General features: G+C 55.5%; 1 protein-coding gene across 5 annotated transcripts in view; it reads right to left on the reverse strand.

Moving 5' to 3' along the window:
- Grk5 (G protein-coupled receptor kinase 5) overlaps nt 1-21,596 on the reverse strand; it is a 225,049-nt gene that overhangs the window by 51,473 nt on the left and 151,980 nt on the right. For all 5 annotated transcript variants that reach the window (XM_078040881.1, XM_078040778.1, XM_078040825.1 and 2 more), the window contains 2 exons: nt 12,278-12,390; nt 1,613-1,690 (listed from right to left, as the gene is read on the reverse strand). In XM_078040881.1, coding sequence (XP_077897007.1) covers nt 1,613-1,690; nt 12,278-12,390 — 191 coding nt within the window. The remainder of the gene's footprint in view (nt 1-1,612; nt 1,691-12,277; nt 12,391-21,596) is intronic.

Below are 21,596 nucleotides of genomic sequence, written 5' to 3' on the forward strand. Positions count from 1 at the left end.
AGGCATCTGGCAGAGGGCAGGTGAAGACGCAGCCTAGCAAGTGACTTGCCTCTCTGGGGCCTGGCAGCCTTGTGAACGAACGGGACAAGGACACTGGCACCACCAGCAGTACCATCTCGGAGGTGCCTGACCCCTTCATAGTAGCCAGGGAGCTACTATTCTTCCCATCCTTCTGGGGCACTTCCTGCCCTCAGGGTGGCACCTCCCCTGGACTTGGGTCCCTTTTTATAGTGTTCACAGTGTTTTCAGTGGTGACCAAGAGACCAACATGCACCTCCCTGCAGACCCATGGATAAGTCACTGGCTGCAATTGTGGGTGAGCAGGGTCCTGGCTCAGAATGACTTCTCCTGACCTCCTACACCTGGGACCCTCACAGACTCCAACAGGCCTATGTGTGGGAGGGGGCAAGGCAACGCTGCCCAGTGGCCCAGCAGAAGGAGCGGGCAGCCACATCTGCCCAGGGCCATGTCTCGGCCGGAGTGAGCTGGGCCTGTTCTGAGTCTGAAGCATTTCACAAACATTAATCCTGTCACATCCAAACTTTGCGAAAGGACTGGGGTGTGCACAGCTCCCAGAGGGAGAAGGGTATGATTATGACAGAGAGACTGACAGCCACTGTGTGCACACGTGTGCGGTGGCCTTCAGTAGGCCGGTGAGCAGCAGGGCCCGACAGGAGCCGCACTGCTGGGCGTGAGCCCGGCTCACAGGGGAAGCTAGACAGCCACTACCTACTGCATTCCCTGGACAGGTCCTGGTCCTGTGGGCTGTGCCAGCCTCGGTCCACCAGGAGCCTGGGCGGCTTCCCAGAGGACCACCCTCTGAGGGGCTGGTGCCCATGACATCAGGGCCCTGAGCAGGAGGAAGCCACTGTGGGCCCTGGGAACGCCCAGAGCTGTTCACAGGCAGGTCCTGTCCCTGGCTGTCACTGCCTCACGAGGCGGGTTTGGCAGGGGTGCGACTTTTTAAGAAGGGAAACTGAGGCCCAGTGAGGGAAAATGAGCAGAACGCTAAATGGGCCAAGAACAGACTTCTCCGTCATGCGGGTGGCAGGTCCCAGAAAACCCAGTTTGCCAGGACCCGAGGGGTGGCTCCACCTGGCTCCTTCAACCATCCAGTGGGCACTAAGGTGGGGAGAGGGTGGCCCCTCACCCTCCATCATCTCCAGAAACACTCGGAACTCTCCGCATTCTCCTGTGAGCCCTGTGACCGTCCAGACCCGGGGCTGTGCTCGCCTTCTGGATCCCTCCTGGCCCTCTCTGACCTCTGGGAGCTGCCCCTGGTGAGCCTTTTCTTCCAGGCACTTCCAGTTCAGCCAGGGCTCTTCCCCTCCTGCCCCAAACACACAGTGTAGGCAGCGGGAGGACCCACGGAAGGGACTCACCCAGGGAGCAGGCTTCTTGCCTGACACAGCCTGGCCTGGACCCCCACCTCTTGCTGCTGGGCTGGGGGTGCCCTCTGGTTAAGGACAAGAACCCAGCTCTCTAGAGACAATGGAAGCCCCTGGCCCTGCACTTTATGGTGCCCCCAAGTGGCCTGGCAGGGACCTGGGGCCCATTTCCTGGAGGGGGCCTGCAGTTCCTCTCCTGCTGCAAGGGTCTGGAGGCCTCTTACCTTTGGGGTGAGGTACTTGGTCATAATTTCCTTCCCTTTCTCTCCCAGCTTTTCATCTGGTGTAACTTCGTATTCTGCCTGAAACAGAAGAAGAAAAAGATAACAAAAAAAGAATCTTGGCGCCCCGGAGAAGACCCCCGGAGGCCCTGACCAATCTTCTTCTACAGGGCAGGAAACTGAGGTCCAGAGAGCAGGGCAGACCTGGTCGAGCAGCCCAATGTCTAGTCCAGATTTCTCCACACTCTCCCAGGACGCTGGCTCTAAGAGCAGCACTCTCCATGCAGGCTGCCCACTAGAGATGGACAAACACTGGGACCCAGAGCAGCAGGACAGACCCTCTGGTGGCCAGGAGGGCAGCCTCTGGAAGCTGGGGTGAGGAGCACCAATTCAGATGAATCAAAGGCAACCACTGGAAAACAATGGGCCACCCAACTGGAGCCACAGAAAGGCTGCCCCAGGTCACTCAGACCTCACGAGTCACGTGCCTGGACAGTGTGCTCAGCTGTCTCAAGTGCAGAGGGGTCCGGCACCTGTGGCACCTGTATGAGGTTCAAGGCAACCCCACAGTTCAGGGCCCAGGGTCCAACTTCTCCCAGGCCAGCCAGGGGACACTCCTGGACAAAGGGAAGGGGAAGGTGGCACTTGGAAGGTCCAGGGGGATCCAGGCCCACTCCCATTCTGAGAGAGCCAAGGGTCCCCAGTCCCCAATGAGAAATGCAAACCCCACAACCATCTGCACCCTGGGACTGTGGATGGTGCTTCCAGAGGAATCCAACCCCTCATTTTACAGGGCTGGGCACGAAGGCTCAGAGAAGCAAAGGACTTGTCCCGGGTCACACAGCCGGCACCAGCAGGGGAGGGGAGGCCCTGCCTGCTGTCCCCTCACTCCTACTGAACCATCCAGTCACAGCCTCTCTCCAGGGCCACACCTCCTCTCCATCAAGACGATTGTGAGAGACAGAGGCTTTCCTGATGATTTGATCTGAGTGGTGACTTCTTGGGATGTTTAATGGAGAGAAGGTGGCTCTTCCTCTTGACTCTTTCCTGTATCTTTCTCTAAGCTCATGCGCCTGCACACACACACACACACACACACACACACACACACACTCACGGACACACACATGTAGTACTGACAACCAGCATGACTCTTCCTAATTGATGGCAGAGACACTGAGGGGCCAAGAGGCCAAACAACTGGTTCAAATCCAACAGAGCTGCTAAGCAATTCCTGTCTGAAGGGCCGAGCGTTCTGCAGTTACTGACTGCCCTTCTCCAGGGACAGCAGAGAAGCACCAGTGTCCTGCTGCCCCTGAATGTCCAGCCTCGTGGCCAGGCATGTGGGACAGAGCCAGGTTGCTTTGCAGGCCCAGGCTCCTGGCAAGTGGCCAACCACTGCTTAGGGTACCTCCACCCCACCCAGAACACTGGATTCGCACTGTTCCAAAATGCTTCTGTGGAGGCGGTTCTATTTAACCCAATGGAGGCCTGGGCTCACTGATCAGCCTCAATAACCAGCTGAAAATGTTATTACTCTGGGTACTGAAACCCATGCTAAGAAAACAATAACGTCACTTTCAGGTCAGCCACCTCCCGGTGGAGGCCAGATGGGCTCATGGCTCCGCAGGGAGGCAGCCGGGAATACACGGGACAGACCTCCCCAGCCCAGGATCCAAAGACCTTTCTTTGAGGGGTCCACGTCAGACTACCACCATCTGAGCATTAGTGTTGGGAAGCAGGAACCGGCAGAAGGACTCCCCCTGAGGTTTCCACACTGATCAAGTCACCTGGAGTGACAGGCCACATCTTCACAGTGACCCCCAGGGAGTCAAGTCCTGAGAGGCCACCTACAGAGAGAAGGCCCCTAGCAGCTGAGCTGGACGGGCTGAGCTCAAGGCAGATCCCACGACATGAGGCTGAGACCAAGTAGGAGCTTGTGATGCCAGAACTTTAGCATCAGACCTGGCTCAGGAAACAGCAGCCAAGGAGGCCTTCAAAGAAAGAGGTAGATCCAACGCGAGGACCGTTGCCAAACCCCATCTGCACCAGAGGCCCTTCCCACCAGAGCAGGAGCTGGCCTTGTCCCTCCCCAAAGAGGGATGCCCACAGTCCTCTTGCTCTCCTGCCCATCTGACTCCCTGCCCCTGCCCAGAGCTCAAAGCCCTCAGAGGGCAACTCCGAGATACACTGCAGGTGCCAACCATGGCAGGGCGCAGTGGGCTTCCGTGGGCTGTGACTCGTGCTGACACATGGACGGATGGCCTTGGGGAGCAGGTGCTGCCCCGATGCAAGGAGAGAAGGGCTCCCCTGAGCTTGGGGCACACAGGACTACTCATGGGTCTCTGCCTGCCAGAGCGCGGAGTCCGTGGGCAGCGCAGACCACCACCTGGCAGGTATTCCACCCACGATCAGCGCTTACTGCATCATCCATCTCAGAGAACACGACAGAAACAGGTCCTGGTGGTGGGGACGCTTTTTCCCAGATGATCTTTAGGACTTGCCATGCGACCAAAGGATGCTGTTGGCCCTGACTGGCCTGGTGCCCCTCCTTCTCCCCGGAGACCCTCTCCTGCCTTGGCAGGAAGATGAAGTCAGAGATGCCTCGAGGTCTCGCCACCCGGGCTTCTGTAACTGTCGATGTGGTCAGCTTTTCCAGTGTCTGAGAGGCAGGGGCAGTGACGTGCCTGGTCAGCAGCATGGCTCCCCACGGGTCCACCCACGCTGACCCCAGTGTGCTGTCTGTGCTGACTGTCACAGCCACCCCTTCCTACCCAGAGTGACACTGGGCAGTTTTCTGTCCCTTCCCTGCCTAGCACCTCAGGTCCCTGTATCCCTCTTCTGATACCCAGCTCCTGCAGGTCTGCCTCTTCTGTGTTGGTCCCTTCTCTTATCCCTGCAGGTGGAGAGGTGGCAGGGCATCAGCTGCCACTGATTTCCTACCCCGAGAGCACTCCATAAACCACCCTTGCCAAACTCTTGCACTCACGTACCCGTGGGCACCTGTTTCCGGCCGGGACCTGACCGGCAGGTTCAAGGTGGGTGGACACTGATCTTGCTTCCTCTCTGCCTCCCAGCTAGCATGCAGAGGCACGGCAGGAAAGGGAGTCCTCCAGAGGCCAAGGGTCTGATGGGCCTGGACAGCCCCAAAGCTGTCCCACCCAGGCAGCTGTCCTCTCATCTATGGCTTCCGGCTGAGCAGCCCTCTTGGGTTGGGTCGGCGGGAGTCACTGGCCCACCGCAGGGCCACAGATGGGATGGGACCAGAGAAGGAAGGGAAGAGCAGATCCCTGGCCACACCCGGTAGAGACTGAGAATGGCAGAAGGGGCCCCAAGGTGACCCAGGTCTTCCTGACAGTCCCACGGTTCCCAGCTTGTGAACCAGGTCCTGGCTGGAGGCAGGCGCTGCACCTCTCTGGGGGAGGTGAGAAGCTGTCGGTCCCCAGGCACAGGGGCTGTGCTAGCGCCTCCTGTCTGCCCCATCCTCCTCCTGAGCTCAGTCCTGCCTAGCCTGTTCTGTTCCCCAGAGCACTTCCCCGTCCTCGCTCACAGCCAAGACTCCTCCCGCCACCACGGGGTTTGGGCTTTTCCTGCGACTCTTCTGGGTGTCGGTGAAAAGAGCCCGACCTCACCTGGTTCAGGCAAAACTGTCATCTCTGGGCTCTCGGGACCCAAGGACGAGTTGAAAAACCAAACTAAGGAGAAGGAATGCAGCTGGGCCCAGGGATGTGAGCCCTTCTGGACCCACTAGCTCATTGGTGGGGGTGATGGGGCTTTACGCTTCCTTAGAGTGGACTGGCCGTCCCCTCACGGTAGTCATGGCAGGAAACATGGTGGTCAGCTGTTGCCAGGAGCCCGTGTAGGTCTTCCCTACCAGAGGACTCCCCTCAAGCCTGTCAGTTCCAGAGAAAGGATCCGTTGGCCCGGTTTGGCTCGGTCTTCTCCAACCCACTGCAGTTTGGGTGATGTCACTTCTAGGGCAGCCACATCATTTGGGACTAGGGGTCTCAGGTCTGAGAGGCCACACAGGAGGCTGGACAAGGCTGAAGACTTCCACTGGATGACCCATCTTCTCAAGATGTCCCTGTACCAGGGTCTGGCTTTACTAACAGTTCTGAGAGTCTCTATGCGAATCTGAGGAATTCTCTCCCCTCTGAGCCTCTCCCTTTGGGAGGATGAAAGCAATGATAGAAAAGACAGACACATACTGGACGACGGCCCCTAAGAACCAGAGTCCGCAGTTCCCCTGGCGCGGCAGGGCAGATAACCCAGTTCACCGAAAGCCAGGTGACAGCTGCTGGTGGCCTGTGATCAATGAATGGCTTGGAAGGCTACTTACCATTTCCTGATGGGAGATTTCATTTATGGTAACCTCATAACTGTAGCCCTATCCTCCCAAATAGCCCTCAGTGACCCTGGCCTCCTGCCACCCATGCTCTGGAGAAGACACTAAGACCCATGAGGTCTGATGAGTGTGACCTGGGGGAACGGCTGTGAAAGCTGAAACGGCGGGCCATGGACGACGTCGCCCCCTAAATGTGCTCTGTTCCCTTGGGCCGCTGACTCTGCAGAGAGCCAGCCATGGTGTAAGGACCCCGTGCAATCCCACAGAGAGGGCCACCAGGGGAGGAGCAGAGGCCTCCTGCCCACAGCCAGCACCTACTTGCCAGTCCACGTGAGCAAGCCAGAGAGCAGATCCTCCAGTTTCGGTCGAGCCACTTGATGCTACCCTTCAAGAGTCCGCAAGCCAAGAGCACCGGGCTAACCATCCCCAACTTCCTGAACCACCAAAACTGTGGGATAATAAATTGCTGTTGCGTTTTGAGCCGCTGCAATGTGATAACTAACACTCGACAGGTATTCCAACTCATAGCTGTTGTTTACTTCATTTAAAATGATTCATCATTTATTTATTTTTTCATTGTTCATTTAACCAGAAAGTTAAGCCCTGTGAGGTCAAGAACTTGCCTGTCCCCGTTCACTGTGCAGCCTCCAATGGGGACAGAGCTTGGCCCAGGGGAGACACCTGATGGGTTGTGCCAAGTGAATCCAGCTCAGTATCCACCAACCCTCCCCCTCACCTCCTAAGAGAACTGAGAACTTCAGATCACACTCAAGTGTGAGGACAGGAGGGTTTCAAATGAGCCAATATGTGGTCAAGATCCCAGAGAGCAGGTCAGAGAGCAGACCCTCCACCTCGAACACACCCAGGCAAGACCCTCTTGGCCCGTGGGTTCCCATTAGCCCGAGCCCCTCTCCTGCTGATCAGGGGCCAAACCCTCTTTGCCATCCAGAGATTGTTCCCTCTGCTTCTCTGTGAGGGGAAACGGAAGCCCCTTGAGGCCCAGAAGCAGGCTGAACTCCCTGCAGCTTCCAGAAAGACGCCCTAACCGTTCTGCTCCCGGAAAGCCACCTCGACCTCGTGTACAAATGGCCACAGCTTTCTGCTTGACTTGAGAAACGTAGCCATTGAGATGGGGCAGGGGAGAGCCATGCTAGGGGCAACGTCAGAGCCCGAGGATGGGTTAGTCTTAATCAGCTCCACTTGGGGGACATTCAAGAGTGAGGTGGGAATGGTGCGGCTGGCACTGGCTGTGCCCAGGAGCGCCGGGTGGTACCGCAGCACACCAAGGGCTCTGCCACCCCCTCCCTCCTCTGAGCTCCAGGCAGGATGGAAGAAAAAACGGATTTCAGACAAGAAGTCACGCCAGCCCTGGAAAACTCAATAAAGTCTCCGTGCGTAAAAGGAGCGTCCAAAGGCCGGTCATTTGACGTCAAGTCAGGCGATGAAATGACCTCGCTATTTCCCAGGGACACAGAGAAAAGTGCAGAGGGGACAATCAGCAGCGACTTGGTTGAGATGTATGCAAAGGGCGCTCGAGGCCTCAACGCGGGAGCCAGACGCACGTTTCCTTTCCAACAAATGGCTCTTGGTACCGGCCCAGTGACGGGGCAGACGACACCGCCAGGATGAAGGGGCATCCTTGGTATTTTATATTTCCCTTCTCCGCCGACTGTGAGCGGCTAGCAGAACACGCAGCTGGAAAATTCCAACCTCACCGGCTCTGCCTCATCAACTCTCCAGACAGGTCCCAGAGCTGCCGCCGCCCCAACTTCCCAGATGGGGAGCGGCCCTTGGGCCAGCGTCAGTCCCTGGCCTGCACCACGTGTCCATCTCCAGGGTGAGTTCAGCGGCCGGGTGTTCCCGACGCAGACCTTCCTCGCCAGCTCCAGGCTTGGACACCCCCTGCCCTGAACACCACCCTGCGAGGGCTCTTCAGCAGGGCACCGAGGAAGCTCGGCAGAGAGCGAAGCTCCTGTTCTTGCCCCCAGCGTGGTCTTGCCCCAGCCTGTCCTTACTGCAGTCTGTCCTTAATCCTTCCTTACAGGCACTCGGGTCAGAACAGTGAACTTGTCCTCTCATCCCCAATCCTTCAGGAATACTGGGAATTCTGCCTTCAAAACACGTCCCCAGTCCAACCACTTCCATGCTGGCTCGGCCACCATTCACTCTCACCTGCGTTGCTACAACAGCCTCCTGGCAGATGGCCCTGGTTCCACTTCTGTCCCCAAAGCCTGTTTCCGTTGTGGAAAACAGGGATCCTTTAAGCATCCAAGTCAGGTGCACAGCATGCTGCTTTGTTGAAGACCCTCTGTGACTCCTCATGTGACTCAGAGTAAAAGCCACAGTTCAGCAAAGGCCCAAGTCTTAGACAATCCATGCCTCTCCCACCCACCTCCTGTGCCCTTGCCCCCGAGGCTCCAGCCACGGACACTCTTATCTGCAGGCCTTTGCACAGGCTGATCCCTGCCTGCAATGCCCTTCCACCCCATGCCAGCTCTTCCGACTCCTTCTCGTCTTCGGCCAAATGTTGCCTACTGAATAATACAACAGGCCCCGTGCCCACACTCCCACCCCCGTCACCTGCTCTCATCTATCACTCTCCAACATGCTCTATCATTGGCTTATCACGTCCAGCCTGCCCCTTCCTGGCTAGAACATCAACGACACAAAGGCAGAGAGCTTGGTCCATTTTATTCACCGATTTATCCCAAGGACTGGAACCAGTCTGCAGAGAGCACTTTTGCTGAATGAATAAGAGGCTAAGAAAATGGTGAGGAGCCTGGTCCTGGGGCTTCTTGTCCTGCCAAGTGAAGGCTTTGAATGGCCCCATGTTCTGTGACCCCTGGAAAAAGGGAACTGAGACCAAGAGCTGTCCAGGGTTCGCCAGGCCTCTTGGGCTGTGAAGAGGCCAGGTAGCTGTGAGATGGGCCACGCAGGAACCCTCGATGCAATCTTGGCCAGCAGTCCCCTAGTGTGATGGCCACAAAGACCCCCACAGAGATGAAGGCTAACAGCTCTCAAACAACGCAGACAACCCAGTGGCCTCCTGGCCCCTCCACTGGGGCAGGACTGAGGACAGAGGCAGAGGCTTGCCTTTCCAGACGCTGGCTCTTGTTTGAAGAAACCCAGTCTGGGGAGACCACTGCATCACTGGACAGACCCACTGGGGGCTGAGGTTCACTTTTCAGGAGGGTCCCGGTGGGTCCCCCTTAACAAGGAGCTACTCCACCACAGACTTAGAAACCCACTGGCCTCAGGGCAGCCAGGTGTGGAGGAAAGGTCTTGGGACTGGATTCCAGGCCCCTCTGCCCCTTAGTCTGTGACTCTGGGCAAGTCACCAGATCCCACTAGGCTGAAGTTCCTAACTTTTGGTCAACCACCTATTGGGTACAGTGTTGTGAACTCAGGGACCCTGGGTCACATCTGAGCCCCAAAAGATTTCTGGCTCCTGCCAGAGACAAGCACACAAGCGGAGTGCTCCACAGCTCGGCTCACCGAGTGTGCTCTGAGCAACACGACCCTGTGTGGACACTGTGTGAGCCCCGGCAACAGGATCACACCCCACCACACCCCCACCTGCAGACAGAGACACGAGGCACGGCAGCTGACCCCCACCCCTGGTCCCCCGAGAGCTGGCAGCCATCTCCAGAGCCTGCACCCTCCACTGTTCCCCACTCTACCAGCGTGGCGGGAGAGCATGGCGCAGGTGTGTGCTGTAGGTTGGCGCCCAGAGCAGGAGTGGGAGAGGGCAGTGGGGAAAGCTCTGGGAGCAGGGTACAGAGGGTAAGCAGGCGTGTGCCAGGCAGGAGGACCCTGGGGAGGCATCTCAGGCAGGGGGAGGGTTGACACAGCTCAGGCCAAGAGGCTCACAGTAGACTGCAAGACGGAGCTCAGGTCAGGCCAGAACCAGAGGTCACAGAGACTCCCATGGAGGCTGGGGGTGAAGGGTGGGCAAGGGCCCAGTGGCAGCAGCTCTACTGAGTCATCCTCAAGACCCGGGCCTCATCCTGGATGTCAGTGCTTCCCAACACAGACACACATTAAAGTCCTGGGAGATTGGAAAAATGGCAATCTCTGCTAGAAACTGTGGTCAAGCTAGTGGTGATAAGCACCACGCTGGGTCTCCAAGTACTGTCTTCCAGGAAAGGGACGAGGATCCTCGTTGAACCCATGGTCGGTGGTACGAGAAGAGCCCAGAAGACTGCTGAGCCAGACGGCAAGGAGCTGCCAAGGACTCAGAAGCCCACCTGAGGGGCCCCCGCTGGCCAACCACAAGGGCAGGAAGGACAGGGAAGGACAAGGATGATGGTGCGGTGATGCTCATCCAGCATGTGGAGAGCCCTTGGTCAAACTCCCGGTCCTCCCGTCAGAGCCCAGCTGGGATCTTAAAAACATAAATGCAGGAAAAGAATCAAGCGTCACTTGCTCTGTAAACTGGACTGCTGGCTAACCGAACAGCCGTCAAAGGAAGTTAGCCAGTGGACAAGAAACGAGGGAATTAAAATTCCGCCACTTTGTAACCCCTCGTTAATCAACAGATTTATTTATTTTATTTTATTTTTTTATATATTTTTAAATTTTCATTATTTTTTATTATATATATATTCATATTTATTTTATTTAAAAAAAATTTTTTTAGTTGTAGTTGGACACAATAACTTTATTTATTTTTATGTGGTGCTGAGAATCAAAACCAGTACCTCGCACATGCTAGGTAAGCTCTCTACCACTGAGCCACAACCCTGGCCCTGCAACACCTCACAAAGGAAAACACAGACGGTTTTAGTCGGTTCCCAAGGGAAGGACACAAAGACATTTACAAAGTCAGTTGCACACGCACATCCCGAAAAGGGAAACTGAATCTGATCAAGTTCCTAGATCCAACTAAGCAATTTACAAGAAATACTGAGAAGCTTATTAAATGACGGGCGGGGGGGGGCAGCTCTGGAGGAACAGAAACCCATCACGGTGGGAGGCCGTTACTGGGGAGACTGGAGACAGTCAGGAAAAAGACTGCCAATCACGGCGTGTGGGGCCTACCCCGATGGTCTCCCCCAGCAGTTAAAACACGATTTTGTAAGATGCACAAGAAAGTCGGGATTTGACCACTAGTGTCTGATGACGTTGGAGATGCATACTGAAAAGCTCCAGGCGAAATAACAGCGCATCTGAGACCTGCTACAAGGTGCCGCTGAGGGGAGGGTGGAGGTGGGGCGACAAATTGGCCCTGAGCGCATCCCTGTGGAAGCGGGGTGAAGGGCGCATTCGGCTGGCTTTTACTTTTTATAGCTTGAAATTTTCCATAATAAAAAGTTATAAAAACACTAAGCCCCACCCCCAGAGATCCAAATTCATTAGTCTGGGCTTCGGCTCTGGCGCTGGTACCTTTTAAGACTGCCCAGTGCTCCGACCCTCGGCTGGGGTGGTCACTCATGCCGGACGCTCCAGAGCTGCACTAGGACGGGGCAAGCTGGGGGGGGGGGACTGGCCTGGAGGTCAGGAGCCAAGCACAGGGTCCTTGACCGTGGGGAAGGGGGAGGGAGGCGGGTCCCAGACAGCGCCAACAGTTTGGGTGACGGGGTGCTGCCTCAGGGGTGCCTACAGGGTTCTGGTGGAGATGTCCAGTGGGCAGGTGGCCTGTGGGTCTAGAGAGCCACGTGAAGACCCTGAAGAGGCTCACAAACGGGGGCCACTCCCAAGACGGAGACGGGGAGGGGACAGCTGCAGCCAGGGACAGCATGGGGGCAGACCTGGGCCCTGCCCCTAGGAGGGGGTGCCAGGTGACCCATTCCTCGCCTCCCACCCCTCTCCTGCCTCAGCCAGAGACCCACAGGGCAAGTGGCTCAGCCAAGGGGCCAGCCTTCTCTGGACAAGGGCTGTGACATTTCCACCCCCTGCCCTTAAAGCTCCTGCAGATCAAGGCATTTGTTAAACAAATCGGTGACGGCAGCGAAGCCAGACAACAGGAGGCTGGCCACCTGAGTCTGGGTGCCACGCCACAGCGCTCACCTGGAGACCTGGGCTGGAGCCAAGTGGAAGCCCGGAGCCCAGGGGCTCACACTCTGTGGGAAAGCTGACCCCAGCCAGTGACCAAAGCCTTCAGCCTCGCCCTTGTCAAAGGCTCTCGGTGGGGGAAGGGCCCAGAGTCCCCGCGCTACCCCAGGGGTGTTGGGGACGGCCCAGCTTCCCGGTTTCTTGAGCAGTGGAGTTTATTGTTGGGCCTTCTAAACCATGAGTGCTCACTCGCTCTCTCTCTCAGCAAAAAAAATGATCTCTGGTCACAGAGGACGCAGGGGCCACCCCAGCCAGGAGCAGGGACTTACCACCGAGTCCAGGAACTGAATGTAGCCCTCCAGCCCAGGCCTGGTTTCGCAGAACTGCCGGAAAAGCAGCCTCCCGATGGGCTGCCTGTCGCACAGGCCGCAGTAATCTCTGTCTGGAGGCAAGAGGGAGAGTGGTGAGACCCGAGAGGCCAGGCAGGCCGCCCCTCACCCCACCTTCATCTCCAGCCCCAGCCCCGTGGAGCAAGGTGACCATGAACTCTGTGGACCCAGAGGGACAAAGTCAGGGCGGAGAAAGGTGCCAGTCACCACCCAGCTCCCATCCACTCCACCTTCCCAATAACCGCATTTCTGTATGGAGATGCCAATGGTTCTGGAGACTACAGCTCGGTCCCCTGGTTGGCCAATCAGCTAACACAGGCCCTCATCCTGGCAACTGGGTAAGGTGACAGACATGTGACAATCTGCAGACTGTGTGGGAAACCAGGACAGGGAAGCTCTGGTGCTCTGGGCCTGAGTGTGGGGAGAGTGGGGCCAGGGCTGCGGCCGTGCACTGACACCTTAGAGGAAGCTGCTGTGAGGAAGAGGTTGACCTCTGGAAGAGCCAGGAAAATGGCAATAGCAGACTGGGTCCCCTGGTGATGTTACAGGCCTCTAGATCAAACCATGCCTGCAGCCCAAACCACATCTGAAAAGCTTATTTATAAGGCAACATATTTTCTTTGTTTAGGGCAGTTTGAAAAAATTTCAAATTACTCCTAATTCAAAGCATCCTAGTGGACACAGTAAAAAAAAAAGAAAGAAAGAAAGAAAAGAAAAATAATAATTTTACCCAATTGGAACAAAGCCCACTCTCAGAATCCTTCAAATTATGAAAACCCTGCATTCTAGCAAAGGAGCTAGAGGCATGGAGACAGGAAGTCAGCTGCTCTCAGTCATTCAGTAGCCAAGAGGGTTCTGAGGAGGAAATACTGCAAAACTCTCAGCTGCAAGACCTAGAGACTGGAGTGCTAGCTATCATCTGCTGTGTTACTTCTAACAACTCACTCAACCTCTCTGGGTGATTTTCCTCTTCTGAAAACCAAAATCACATGTTTGGAGTTGGGACATGGGTCCTTTCTGTCTCTTCCTGCAGTGTTACTAAGACTTTTTGCAAGAAGTTTTCCCTGGCCAGAAAGATGCTCACAGCACTTACTAAGACCTGCTGCCTCAGACCCTCCCAAGCCCTAAACAATGGGCCTTCAAATCTGACTCGGCTTTAGGAGAGCCACTGGTGGGAAGGAAGGACTACATCCTGGCTGGGCACAGAGGAACCGGTCAGCATCCCTTAGAAAGGGTTTCTCTGGAGACAGAGAACCAACGAGAAGAGCTGGACCCCACCACAGTGTCCAGCTCACAGGACGTGGAGTCTGCTCACAGGACATGGAGCTATTACTGTGGTAGGGTGGGGGGATCCTGGGGTGGCCAGGTGCAGGCCCTGGAGCTCCGTCACCAGGGTTCGAGTCCCAGCCCCACCACTGAGCAGTGTGATCTTGGGCCACTGACTCTACACTTGCCCCTGCCCACCCTCGCCGTCCTCATCTGCAGGCTGGGTAGAGTAACAGTACCCGTCTCCTGGGACTGTCATGGGGATTGAATACGACAATGTCCAGCAAGTCCTCAGACAGAGCCTGGCACACAGAAAATGCTCAATAAACCCCACCCCTTATCATCCTGGATGTGGGGTGCTTTTCGTCTGTTCTATCTCCCTTTTGTAAAGGAGCATTTTCTGCCCAAGTCTGAACACACGCCACCCAGGTCTTCTGGTTCCAGAGGAACTGATGCCTTCAAGCCTTGGAAGATGGACATGTGACTCAACCTGAACCAATCAGAGTCCTCGTTCCTGGAGCTGTGATAGGGTCAAGGATGAGCACATGATCAACACCAGCCAATCAGAGTCTTCAACCTCCCAGTCACAATGACAAGATCAAGGATGACCTGGAGACTCAGCCAATCAGAGGCCCCTAGAGTGTCAGACCCTGAGGGAGAAACTGAGTGGGTCCTGGAGTCCTTGCAGGGCTTTTGCCAGAACTTCCCCGAGCTGGTCAGATTGTCCTTTCCCCCAGGCAGCAAGAACCCATGGAGACTGAAGGAGCAGGGCAACCGCTGAGCAGAGAGGAGACCTGGAGGCAGCCCTGCCTGAGGCCGGCCCTGCCTGAGGCCAGCCCTGGGCAGCTGGGCCGTGTACTGATAGGGATGCTGCCTCAGCCAGCGGCAGCAGGGTCTCTCTGTTGGAATGGAAAGAGCAGTGACTGGGCACACGCTTGTCCTTCATGGGTAAACCGCCTGCGGGCAGGGGCCCTGTGTAGGAACTCGCAGGTTCTGAGTTTCGTAGGCAGAAAAGGGCACTCGACAGTCACATTCTCTCAAGTGGATGCTTTGATCAACAGGGGTGAGCCACTTGCCAAGTGCCCCGCCCCTGTCACGCTGCCCCTGGCCCTTCTCCAGTAGCTTGGTGGCTCAAACTAGTGTTGGACTACTGCCTCAACTCTGCCCTTCAACCACGGGCCCAGGCGCCACGCTCCAAGCACAGATGGTTCACAAATAGCCACTCCAGCGAGCATTTAGCCTTGTCGCCTGCCAGGTTCTCCTGGGGTGGGGGTGAGGGGGGCTGCTGCTGCAAAGGGCAGCAGGGGAGTGTGTGGGCGAGCAGACAAGATCCCAAGTGACAGTTATAAAATGTCACGTTAGATGAGTGTCATTGTCAGCCACAGGAGGGAACCTGGTCACGGTGGCCTGTGACAGGTCTGCAGCCTGCACTTGTTAGCATGAGGCCCTGCAGCACAGCCTGCCCTCCTACCGCCTCCCACTGCACCCGATCCCCCGATGGGAGGAAAACAAGCCTTCGCGGCCTTTGGCAGTAAGGAGCTTTCCCAGCACAAACACGGAACCAAAGTCAAGTGCTCTGGACCAACGTCAGTTTTATTCTCTTAGGGGGGAGAGCACAGAACCTCGTGTGTAATTGAGCAAGCTAAGCTAACCCCTCGCCCCATTTCCAAAAGCAATGGTGAGATTTCCCGTAGCATGTTGTGATTCCTTCCGAGTTCATCTAACACAAGTCTTCCCTCTCCATATGGCATTGGCCGTCAGTATGGAAACAAGGCTGTCATAAACTTGCACAGTAAACACCATGTGATCCCCACACAAGCTGTCAGCAATGGTTCTGTGCCTCTCCAACAGCACGGGGCATCCCAGGCAGGAAAGCCACGTACCGGAAGCCCAGGAAGGAATAAAAGGATTAGTAACCATCTTTTAAAAAATGTTTTGAGATGGACATAATATTTTTTTTTTAGTTTGTTTATTTATCTTTATGTGGTGCTGAGGATCGAATCTAGTTCCTCAAATGCGCTAGGCAAGTGTTCTACCACCGAGCCACAACCCTAGCCCAGTAGTCATCTTTTCAGAGTTGGTATTTTTCCCCTCTCAGTCTTAAAGATAAATGGGTTTTCCTTCTCCATCTTTCCCCTTCTCCTGATCCTTCTCCCCCACCTCCTCCTCATACTCCTTCTGTTAATGTACTGGGAACTGAATGCAGCGGTGCTTTACCACTCCGCTGTATCCCCCGCCCTTGTGTGAGAGTTGCCCAGGCTGTCCTTGAATTTGTGATCCTCCTGCCTCAGCCTCCAGAGTCACTGGCATTACAGGCTGCATCACTGTGTGGCACACGGGCTCGTCTTCCTAGGAAGCACCCACAACAGCACCAAACCCAAGTACAATGTTTGCAGTTGAAGTAGATGCACCCCGGGAGAGAGTGTTTGGGAATGATCAAGGTGATGGGGGCGGGGCACCAAAAATAAGTTCTTGGTGTGGCAACAGCAAACCTGATGGCCAGGTCACTTCTGGAAAGTCAGAAGCATGTGGAGCTCTACAGCACGTCCCTGGGGGAGACCCTTTCTGATCTGCCTTAGCAGGAGCTGGCCATGCTCTGAAATGCAGGCTGCAAGGGGCTGACCACCACCCTGCTCCTGGGTGTGGCTACGGGGCTGCAAAGCACAGGCCCAGAAAAACAGAAGCCATCGTCTCCCAATCTCTCTCTCAGGAGGGGAGAACCTGGGGTGCTGCCCACACAGGCACTGAGTGCTGTATACTCACTGTACACACACACACACACACACACCACAGGCTCTGCTAGAACATAGAAATCCTGCTGCCGGCCATGTACCTCATTGGTGTTCCCTCTAAGCCAGAAAGAAGCTGTCTAGAGGAGGGAGCACCAGGTTCTCTGCCTCAAGTATCCACAAATCATTCTTTGTTCTTTTGGGCCCTTAATTTATTCAACTCTCCTCCCAGGTCTCTTGCTTATCAATATAGAAGTCTCCTTTAATTTTTAAGGTTCTCTTCTTGAACTCGGGGTAGGGCTTGAACAGTGCAGGGTGCCACCAAGTAGACCTTCCAGAGTGGCTTAAGGAAAATGCAGAGAAAGTGGTAGGTGTCTTGGGGATGGGAGGTGAGGCACGGAGGCAGGCATCAGCAAGCCGTGTTGAGGGAGGGGTCAGCAAATAACTGTCCTTGGCAACAAGACTCACCGCAGGCAACGCAGGGCAGGGCCAGGTCACTTCCTTCTCTGCTTTTCCCAGGTACAGTATGATGCTGGCCACACTGCCAGCCAACAGAGGGCGCAATGAGACCAGGGGCCCTACCCTGGTCGCGTCACCTGGCAATGGGGGGCGGAGGGGGGACTCCCCATCTGTTCTCTCAGTAGGCTGCTGACCTCGGGCGATTGCCAAGGATGGTCTCAGCCCTGCTGTGGATTCTGTGTCACCTGAGAGTCCTCGGTTTCTTCATCTATAACACAGGGGAGTTGGAGTAGCAATCTCTAAGCCCCTTCACACCCTGAAGAGGTTCTTGGGTGCTAACTTCATAAGGGCAAATGATTGGAGGGATTTGGGTCAAACTGCCACGAGGAGCTGAGTGACTCTGTATTGACCGGGACTGTCCTGTGCCCTGGGGGGTGCCTACGGTATGGCTGGTCTCTACCCACTTGTTATCATAGTAACCCCAGCCGTGAAAACCAAAGATGGCTGCGCATTGCCCAGATTGCCCCTTTAGACCTGCTGCAAAGGTCACCTTTGGAGCTCAGCTTTAACCAGGATCCCAAAGCTCTGCTTCTGTCCAGCCCCATGGGGATTCCTGGATCTATGGCAAGGTCTGCAAAAATTCCCGTAAAGTCCTAGTGGTAAACCCGTTAGCCTTTAGAGGCCTTATGGTCTCTGTCACAACTCCTGCAATGAAAGCCTCCGTGACAGAACGTAAATTGTCTATGGGCATGGCCGTGTTCAATAAAACTTTATTTACAAAAGCAGATGGAGAGCCACATTGGGCTTGCATGCTGATCCCTGCCTCTCCTGGGCCCTTGGACCCCTGGTCCTGATTCAGTCTTTCTCCTTCTTGGGCCCAGGGAACCCCAGCTGCCTTGAAGGAGCAGGGAGGAGCTTCTGAGGGTCGAAGTGTCCATGTGGCCTGAGGCTGTGGTCAACCACAAAGGAAACCAGGACTGAAGTCAGAAAGCCCAGGTTCAAGTCAGGTGGAGCCCAGGCCCTTCAAAGTCAAGGGACCTCTGGAAAGAACCCAAATGTCCAACCACTGGCGAATGGAGAAACAAAGGGTGGCACTGATACGATGGAACACCACTCGCTGGTTAGAAAACGTGAGTCACGGATACACACAATGCGGATGAATCCCAGAAACAGCACGCCAAGTCAAAGAAGAGACACAAACTGGTAAGTTCCACTCATCAGAAATTCTAGAAAAGGCAAACCTGTAGTGACAGAACTCAGTCCCAGTGGCTACAGGGGACAGGATAAGGATGGGCACAAGGGAACAGAGGCATAAAGGAACTTCTTGGGGTGATAAAAACGTTTTGGTGGTAATATGGCTGTACATATTTTTCAAAAGTAATTTAACTCTATGGTTAAAGTTGGTGAATTCTACTATAGGTAAGTAACAGTACTTTGACGGAGTTGTGACCAATGGGAAAGAAAAAAAAATGGAAGTCGTGTCCCCTGAATTCTGAGCTGGTTTCCCCCACTACAGGAGAGAATCCTAACTGTGCACTCTTCTAGAGCAGCACTGCCCTGGGGAGGGCTGTGTCAGCGTCACCGGGAGTCACTGGAGAAGCAGGGCTGGGGTCTTTCAGACCTGCTGCACCTGCATCCACCGGCGGGCCCTGCAGGCCGGTTCAGCGCGCCCTGGGGTGCGAAGCAGTGCTTTCCCAACTCCATGGGAAAGGACCACGTTTCCGACGTTTCCAGCTCATCATGAATTGTCACTTCTGTAACTCACTCGGCTCACACCTTCCAGGTGAGCCTGAAACCTGCTGGATGAGACGAGTCTGGTGATCACACCCCTGGGCGCCACAGCCTGTCAGGGGGCTGGAGCGCGACTACGCGGCTCCCTGAGCCCAGGAAAGGCAGTGCTGCTCTGGAAACACAGGTTGGTTTTGACTCCTGTTCCTTTCTTAGAAGAGTCACTCCTCCTAACGTGTCAATTCTTTGGGTGAAGGCAACCTCAACCTCAGAGAGGTACAGGACCCAGGTCTGTCCCTGACCTCTTATTAACACTCTGAGGAAACCCGGGTTTTCTTTCTCTGAGGTCTTAAACTCCTAGGGCCACATATCCTGGAGGGGCTGGTCCTTATCTCATGGTCATGTGGGCAGAACCTGCTAGAGAATGAAGAGGAGCAGGGTCCCAGTGATGTCTGAGGCCTGGAAACAGCCATTCCTGAAGCCAGAGATCCACCCTTGGACTTTTCACCTAGATCAGCCAACAGATTTCCTTTTCTCCTTAAGCTAGTTTGATTGGGGTTTCAGTCACTTGGAACCAAAGTGTGACTAATAAGGTCTCTGACCTTAGGAGGCCAAAATGACAACCTACAGGCCTTGCACACAGTGAAGGGCTCCACTAGAGGCCCCACGGCCTGCCCCAGCAGCACTCTCAAGGAATTCTTATCCTCTGCCTCCACTGTGAAGCTGGATCCGGGTGGAATTTCTGGAAGGTGTGTGATCACAGTTGATTACTAGAACATCTCAGAAACACCAAACACCAAGCACTCCCACCCTCCCAGCCTGGAGGTAGCTGAGGCCTCCCCCACCCCACCAGCTGGCACCGGCTGGGTTCTGAATCCCAGCTCTGCTTGGGCTCAGAGGTTCTCAGCTGGGGGCAATCGGGGCAATGTACCTTTGGTTTTCACGGCTGGGGTTACTATGATAACAAGTGGGTAGAGACCAGCCCTACGGTAGACACCCTGGTGCACAGGACAGAATCATTCAGCTCCACGGGCAACCTGCCACCACTGAGTGGGGGAGCCTGGGTTGCAGCACAGCCTGGGGCAACCTCCTCCTCCGGCCCAGCTGCCCACCGCCAGCCGGGGCTGGAGGACGTGTGAGGGCGCTACAAGCTCTGACATCAGCGGCCCCTTGGAGAGCTGACTCCTCTCTACAAGGCTCAAAAATGATGGCTTTTATTTCTCTGAAGATTCAAAAGGATGATGGGATGTAAAAATGAAAAGGGCCTCCCACCAGCACTGAAGGGCAGAGCCCCCCACTGTCCCTGACCACTGGACTCCAGGTTCTGGGAGGGCAGGGCGGGGCTCTGCTGGCCTTCTCTGCCTTGCATCGAGTACACCCCCCCCCCAGCCAAGAAGCCGCCTGTGTCCCAAACAGCACATGCCTGAGGTTAAGATCTCACAACCCAGGCAATTCCTTCAAGACCCAGAGCCCCCAGTAGACTCAGAAGCAGGAATGATATTGACAGTGAAGATAAATAAATGCTGTCATTGTTTTCATTCTTTTCCAGTGACACGGAATGGGAACATACTTTCTTAATTAAGAGTCTGTGGTATGTGTCGCTTGGAGGGCAACCAGAGCTTCCCACCAGAAGGGGCAGCATGGCTTCCCTCGGGTGGCCACAAGCCCCCAGCACAGCCCCACCGCCCACGAGGCTCTCCAGAGCGGGCCTAAGGAGCAGCCCAGGCTGGCCACGTGGGGAGGGTGACCATGACTGAGACCTGCCTGCAACTGTGCTCACCATGGCCCCAGGCACTCCTTGAACTTGGGCCAATGAAAACCTACGTTCCATTTCAGAAATAAGAGCAGGGACGAAATGCGGCTTCCTGAGGAAATGGAAATGCTAACACCGGAGCCCTTGGAAGTGAAACCACATGTTTATGGTAAAAGGGGAGGGGTTCCAAAGTGACCCCTGCGGCCATCTCTTGACCAACTGGAAGCCTCTTTCGTTTTATTTTATTTCACTTCGTTTCTCTAAAACACCAGGTGACTGTGGGGGGTGTTCCTGAAGGATCTCAAGGCAATGCAGGGGGATGTGAGTAGCCGGGGCCAGCCCACAGCGTCCACGCCGCCACATGCCAGGCTGAAACAATACGCAGAAAGGAAGACGTGCAATCAGCCCCTTCTTAAAAATCCCTGCCAGAGCTGGAAAAAACAACTGGGTGTTTGCTCTGAGGAAAGAGCTCTGTGACGTTCGAAAGGCGAGATAGCATCGTGGACATGGGCAATTCCTCACCAGCCGCCTCTTGGAAGGCACAGGAGAGGAAAAGGGAAACATTTGGTATTTGGTTAGCAACAGCTGAGTGGGTTCCGATTACTTTAAGAAAGATGTTTTTATGTGAATAAAAATGACATATGGCACGTTACACACACACACCCAAACCAAACCCCATCTTCCTGTCTGCCTCTTGTCCCCTCATTCTGGTCTCTAGTTTGACTGAATGTCTTGGGCTTGTCACATATTTCTTTCTGCTGCCTCCAAACATAAAGCCCACGTCTTACAAGGCCGGTGGCACCTGGACAAGCCGCATGTCAAAACCACGGAGCTGGGGGGAGGCTGAGCCCGGCTGCTAGGCAGCAGGCTTGGGGGAGAAGGCGCTGCCATGGGTCTGGAGAAGGCAGAGGAGGGGTGGGCTGCAGGGGCTAGTGGGGCCCAGGCCAGCGGCCTCTCTGATGAGGCTCCAGGACTCTGGCTTGATCTGTGCAGTCAAAGAGGTGTCCTCGGAGTCTGGGGAGAAGCTGGAGGTGTGACATCACCACAGGCCCTCTGCAGCAAAAGGGACCCCAGAGTCAGGCAGTGACCTTTCCCGTGTCTTTGTGTTTGTGCGTGTGGCACTGGGGCTTGAGCCCAGTAGCGCTCTACCACTGAACTCCGTCCCCAGCCCTTTTTATTTTTGAGACAGGGTCTTGCCCAGTGGCCCAGGCTGGCCTGGAACTTGTGATCCTCCCATCTCATTGGGATTACCAGGCATGGTTTCCGCCCCTGGCTCCTCTCCCTTATTTTGAATGGAGGATGGGATGAAGAATCTGGCCAGTGA

This window comes from Ictidomys tridecemlineatus, chromosome 1 (assembly GCF_052094955.1).
Source record: "Ictidomys tridecemlineatus isolate mIctTri1 chromosome 1, mIctTri1.hap1, whole genome shotgun sequence".
Lineage (NCBI taxonomy): Eukaryota > Metazoa > Chordata > Mammalia > Rodentia > Sciuridae > Ictidomys > Ictidomys tridecemlineatus.